Genomic DNA, 6,428 nt, shown 5'->3' on the forward strand with positions numbered 1-6,428 from the left:
TTTATTATAATTACTATATAAAAAAATAGGATAGAAATTAGGCGCGCTTAATTTCGTATTATATAATGTTTTTATTTATTGTTTTCCACCCACCTCTCAACCATTCTGGGGAAATATAATAGGCCTATATATATTATATTAATAGAATAATATTCAATTTTCGAGGTCACTACACAGAATTGAAGTATAATAATTGCTGACAGAAATGTATAATGAATTTATCAAATAGGCTTTAATGTTGTTTTATAACCAACAGCAAAACAAGTATGATCGAATTTATTATATAATTTATTTATTAATCATGTATTTATTTATTTCATAATTCATTTATTATCCTAATTAGGCTTTCATGTTAATTTATTTTGTGTTTATTTCATTTTATTTTACTTTTGTTTTATTTACAACCAATAGCAAAACATTTTAGGCCTACCAAGGTTTCTACAAACAGGGTTATACACATTTAACTTGCTGCTTTGTTTGTAGGGCCAATTGATACATTGTATTACAGCAATGTCTTCTGCAATTTTAGCATCATAGTGTTCATATTGTCCACAAAAAAAAGATGCCGTCGTTGATATAAATTCAATTCAATAGGTGATGTGGTTTAGGCATACTCAAGATTCAATATTCCGTTTATTGTGATATGTGTTTTCCAGAGCTTCAGAACACACTATTATTTAATTAACTGGACCTCCTGGAGTCTAATATGCTCAAAGAACTGAGTTTTACCATAGCTGTAGTTATTAGTAACGTTTAATAACAATTACATCCCGTTAAGGGGGCCGTTGTGTTGATATAAACATAATATAAATGAGATCTTCCTTTAGCCATTACATGATTCAAAATTTAAATTTCAAAACATATTCATGTATATACGGTAAATACCATTGTTCAATATTTAATAACGGCTGTCACTGAAATACATCTGATTCTTAACGATTACTTAATGTTTAATTTTATCTAATATTTAATATTATACATATATTCTTCCATTATGTCAATTATATTTCAACAATTATTTAAAATTAAAATGTATTTTACATAAGTAAGCATCTGAACCATAAACAGACATAAACAGACATAAAGTCTTTCATAATTACATTTTCAAGGGATCATTCTGATGGTATTACGGTACTTCTATTCATGGCAGGATTATCACAGGCATGTACAGGCATTGTTATTCTGCTGTCTTGTCTGCTGCATGGCAAATGCGGACTTAACGGTCTGACGCGGTTGTCTGCAGCTGTATTAGCCACAGGTTTCCTCCTCCGAAGAAATACCGACCGAAAAATCTTCTTAATTTCACTTCGAAAGTTCTCGTTGTAATACCCGTAAATGAAAGGGTCCATCCAACTGTTAATGACCGTTATTAGACACGTGATAAAGTTTGCCAATCCCCAGCCGTAAAATTGACCGTTTATGAAATCTGTGTAAAATATTAACGCGTAGTATGGCAGCCAAGAAGCAGCAAACAAAAACACCACACAGACGAACATTTTGATGGCGCGCTTTTTGGATTGCTGACGTGCTTGGTGCAGGGATGGTATCGAACGACCACCGAACCATAACACGTGTGCAATGATGCAGTAAATCAGACTAACAGATATGAGCAAAAGTAAATACAACGCTATGTCTGTCAGAATCCAAATCTTAAGATTCTCAAGAGTTATGTCGCAAGTCTGGTACGTGACAGAGAAGTCTCCTTTTTGGACAGTGTATGACACGCCATACAAAAGAGATGACTTGAAGACGCCAAAGAAGACACTGATAATCCAGACGAGGAAGATCATCAAGTAACTGAGAGCATGCGTAATCCGAGGTTTTAATGGCTGAACGATGGCACGGAATCTGTCAATTGCAATAGCTAAGATTGAAAGCCAACTGGCGGAATAAGCAACCATTGGAAAGAACCCGACAAATACACGGCACACGTTTAAGTTTAGCGACACCAATGAGTTGATACTGATGTAGGCCAGTGCAGGCGTATAGAAAATCCCGGCTAAAATGTCAGATGCGCACAGAGAAGTTATCAGAATGTTCGTCACAGATCTTCGTAAAACCTTTGAACGTAAAACTGCTACGATGACTAATGAATTACTAATAACAATAACAAGAACATTGAACAAGAATATGGTGTAGTACAGAACTGGGGGTATGTAAATATCATCTATGACGTCATCTTCATCTTCACTGAAACTTGAGGAGGAAGGGTCGCTGTCATCAGATATAATTAGAGAACTCTTTCCATAAAGTTGAAACGAAGTGGTGGTGAACATTTTAGCAGGCTACGGCTGTATAACCTGTATTAAAAATAAGTTAAAGTGATTATTATTATTAATCTTATATACGGGGGGGGGGGGGGGGGGTTTGCAAGAATGAAAGAAAATCTAATGCAGTTGAGACAACGCCTTGACCGCTTGTTTCGAATGAAAAATTAAGAAAAGGAAAATGTTTGATGATGTGGTAAATACCGTCACGCGGCCATCTTTCGAGCATTTTTGATGAGGTATGGGGTGCCATTGAGGTATTTTTATTTATTTATTTTTATTTTATTTTCAGCAAGTCACCATATTATATATTTTGTATTGACACATCGTTGTCCCTTCGCCTGCGCTGCGCTTATTCGCGACTACATCTTTAATTCAGCAGTTTTATTACGGAAGTTCAGAGTACAGTATTTCCAAAGTTTACACTTTTGGTGATTATTGAGGGCGCCATGCGATTTACTTCAATGAACAGTACATACATAAAGTTTTGCCCTCTAGTTTATCCAATTTATAATACGCATTTGTTTCATATGTTAAACTGACCGACTATACATTGACATTAAAATTATTTTTTATAAAGTTATTGTTGATCGTCCTTTTTAAAAAAGTCAGAGGGAGGAAGGTGTTTTTTTTACCACTGACCGGAGAAGGAACAACAGTAATGAATTGTGTGTCGGTATTTTCAAATTCTTTCAAAATTAGGCCTACGTTTCCTCGGCAAGGAGAACAAAATCGTCTGAGCTATATTCGGATATATGAAGCGGATTTATTTTATTTTATTCTATTTCATCAAAAAAAGTTGCCACTTAAAGGTATGAATCAGAAAACAGATTTACGTGGCCTAATTCACAATTAATGGCATACGAACTGAATATCGAGAAGGGGTTTCCTCTTTATTTTTGTTTTTTTTGTTTTGTATTTATAATGACATTTATGAAGATTATTAAAGCTTTTAATTTGAGTAATTAAAATAAATCAATAATGGAACTCCTTACCCGCCATTAACTATTTCTAAATTAAAGATCTTTACTTGTAGTACGGCATATGATAACATTCAATGGAAACTATACAAAGTTGTAACACTTACAATTATTGATGATGATAATCAGTAAAGAATGTTCTTTCTTCCGATCCCAGATTAGGCTAGTGTAACAGCGCAGTTTTATATGTTAACAGAGAGTTAAAAACAAAACATCTAAATGCAAGAGGAGTTGGTTAGATTATACACAAGGTTAATGCTCCTCTCTTTAACGTCAATAATAATGATGACCATATCTTAAAAGTTCTTCAACCAATCACACCGTTTATTTTGGCAAAAATGTACCCACTTGTTGGACCAATGGTATTTGAAGAATTACTCTAGACCACCACACGGATCGAAAGTTTCCGAAAAACGATCCTTCCCGGGAAGTCTATAACAATCGTTCCGACAGATGTGGCAATGAATTTCTAATTATTGAAGAAGGAATTTTACGTGAATTTGCAAGATCTTTGCAAATAATTTATTTGATTCGTGTAAGTTTACAAGTCTAAGTTTTAGATAGGCCTAGTAATTTTAAATAATTACCATGCTTATACCGAAACAATATAGGGCATAAGACACAACGGTAGTCACATCGTTTATATTTTATTCCTAATTTTAATATCTAATAAATTGTAATCAAATAATAATAATATATTCTTTTTCTCTTTATTGTCAACAAACAAAAATAATAGACAAAAATGGTGATAAGGTATAGTTTTAAACTATCAAAGCTTATCGCCAACTAAATATGTACGTACTAAACATTATTTCTTGGAGAAAAAAAAATTAGAAGTAGAGAAAAATAGTATTAGTAAGCAGGATTAACAAAAATAAAATTAATTTAACAAACAAAATAAAACTAAGTTATTAGTTTATATGATTTAAGATAATCTAAACGTACCCATTAAATAACATAATTATATTTAATTCTCTTATGATGAACAAAAATATATTTGCAATGTTTTTAATTTCAGGTGAAAGTTCATTCAACAAAACACTTCTATTCGGTATAGGGAGAATTTACCTGGGGTAAGGTTATATTGGAGAGGATACACCTATACCTGTATTATGTTTTACACTCAAACAAACAAAATATGTAAAGAATGTCATTTAGTTTATTTTAAACACAAAGAAATAAATATTACTGTAGTAATCATAAAAGTGTTGAAATACCTAATAAATTAAAATGGTAAGTACCTGTACGTTGTAATTGTAGCTTGTACTTTTTACCACTATACACAGTACATTAAACTGACAGTTGATTGACCTTATATTTAATTCAAGTGGAAGTAACAGAATTGAAAGGAATACCAACAAAAACAAAGCTTCATGATGATGAGTTCAAATAGACAAAGTATGCCCTACTTTATTTTATTGTGATATAATTTGAATTTATCCTAATTATTAAGGTGTAGGCCTGCTGTGATTTAAACAAATCGAAACGAAATCAGCTTACATTATTATAGCATTAAGTTGTGAAGATGTTCAGAGTGTAGCTCACCTTCCTTGACATCCCCTAACAACGTGTTCAATAAGTTTTAAAATAAATCAGTTTACGCCCGATATTTGTGATTACACGTAACCTATAAAGATTATTAGTATCGTTGTAGTTTTACAATGAAGCTGCTATAAAATTATCTTAGTTCACAGCTCCACGCTTGTACTCTATTTTTGTATGCATAAAATATCGTACTGTATAAACTGATTACAGTTGACTAACCCTAATTTTCATTCAAGTGGAATAACTAATGAAGATCGGTGCACAGACAAAGGCCTACTTTATTTGAAATTATTACAGTTTGAATTTATCTTTATTATAAGGATAGATCCTATAGGATTTAACAAAAAATCGAAACGAAATAATCAGCTTTGTTTCACGTTTGAAAGAGTTTCACATACATATTACGGTAGTATAGTCTATAATAACACAATTTTGGTGCAAAACTAAAACAAACAAACAAAACAAAAATCGATGCTCCCAAAAACAAAATAAAAACAGCAACACATCACGTTTATAATTTGATATTATCTACTTCTAATTAAAATAATAAAACCTCCTCAATTACATTTGTTATTCGGGGTATTAATATTATTAAATATTATTATTAATGCAAAAAAAAATATCAATGAGACATCACTAAACTTTGACCTGTTCCCCCTTTTCTCATCATCACGTGTTGGTATGCCGCCACTTCTTAATCTTAGCGGCAATGTATCATCATTATTGGCAGGTCTGCGGACGTAGGAATGAAGTTGGACTAAAGCACGTTTAATACTACAGTATTACATTAAAAAAAACAACAAAGAAACAAACTTAACTCAAATTCATATTAATTGTATTGCATAGTTTTATTGCACAGAATAATTAAAATGGTAATAAATACGTCATCATTGTCATGTTAAACACCATAGTAATTTAAGACATAAATACTAGTTACAAAAAATGCTTTTATACTTGATATTAAAATATAAGAAAATAGTGTATTTGTATATAAAATGAACATACTTTGTCAAACATCTTGAAAAACTGCACAGTAAAAAACGTCATATTCATAATTTGTTTACAAATAAAAACAGATATAAATAATATTGAGGAACATTATATAAATATTTATTCTTCTATATCACCGTAATTTTTAAAAATATAGTACGGTATTATTTGCACGTTTAATAATTGTGAATTCAGATTCAAGTTCAGTTAAATGCCGATTCCCAGAATCAATTTATGTCAAAGTCCATCTGAGCACCAAACAACACAGTGATTTATACAATAGGCTTCGTTTTGCACACACACATACGTATCAAATTTTAGTATTCTATTATTTTTTTAATTTTAGCAAGGCATTTGAATTGTTTATGGTTTTGTTTTTGGATTTTTTTTGTTTCGCAAGGTAGGCTAATTCTTAACTACAGGCTGAAGTTGAATAAGGTTGAAGTTAAAATAGATGCTTTCATCATTCATTATAGACAAGTGGTTAAATGTCTACGTCATAGATGTTAATTGAAAATAAAGAGTAATGAACACATTAATAATAGTAAGCTAGTTTTAAATGTACAGATTAAAAATGGCTAGATCTATATAATATGTAAACACTAGGTGTTAATTATTGACTTTCCTATAGGGCCTATAGGTTTAT

General features: G+C 31.3%; 1 protein-coding gene across 1 annotated transcript; it reads right to left on the reverse strand.

Annotated features, from left to right (window-relative positions):
• Window positions 1–1,027: 1,027 nt before the first annotated feature.
• On the reverse strand, window positions 1,028–3,395 carry LOC144840483 (neuromedin-K receptor-like). Its single transcript, XM_078696299.1, has 2 exons — window positions 3,355–3,395; window positions 1,028–2,300 (listed from the first exon to the last, which is right to left on the reverse strand). The coding sequence occupies exon 2, from the start codon at window positions 2,274–2,276 to the stop codon at window positions 1,113–1,115; it is 1,164 nt and encodes a 387-aa protein (XP_078552425.1). The 5' UTR covers window positions 2,277–2,300; window positions 3,355–3,395; the 3' UTR covers window positions 1,028–1,112.
• Window positions 3,396–6,428: the final 3,033 nt, after the last annotated feature.

This window comes from Antedon bifida, chromosome 4 (genome assembly GCF_963402885.1).
Source record: "Antedon bifida chromosome 4, ecAntBifi1.1, whole genome shotgun sequence".
NCBI classification, from domain to species: domain Eukaryota; kingdom Metazoa; phylum Echinodermata; class Crinoidea; order Comatulida; family Antedonidae; genus Antedon; species Antedon bifida.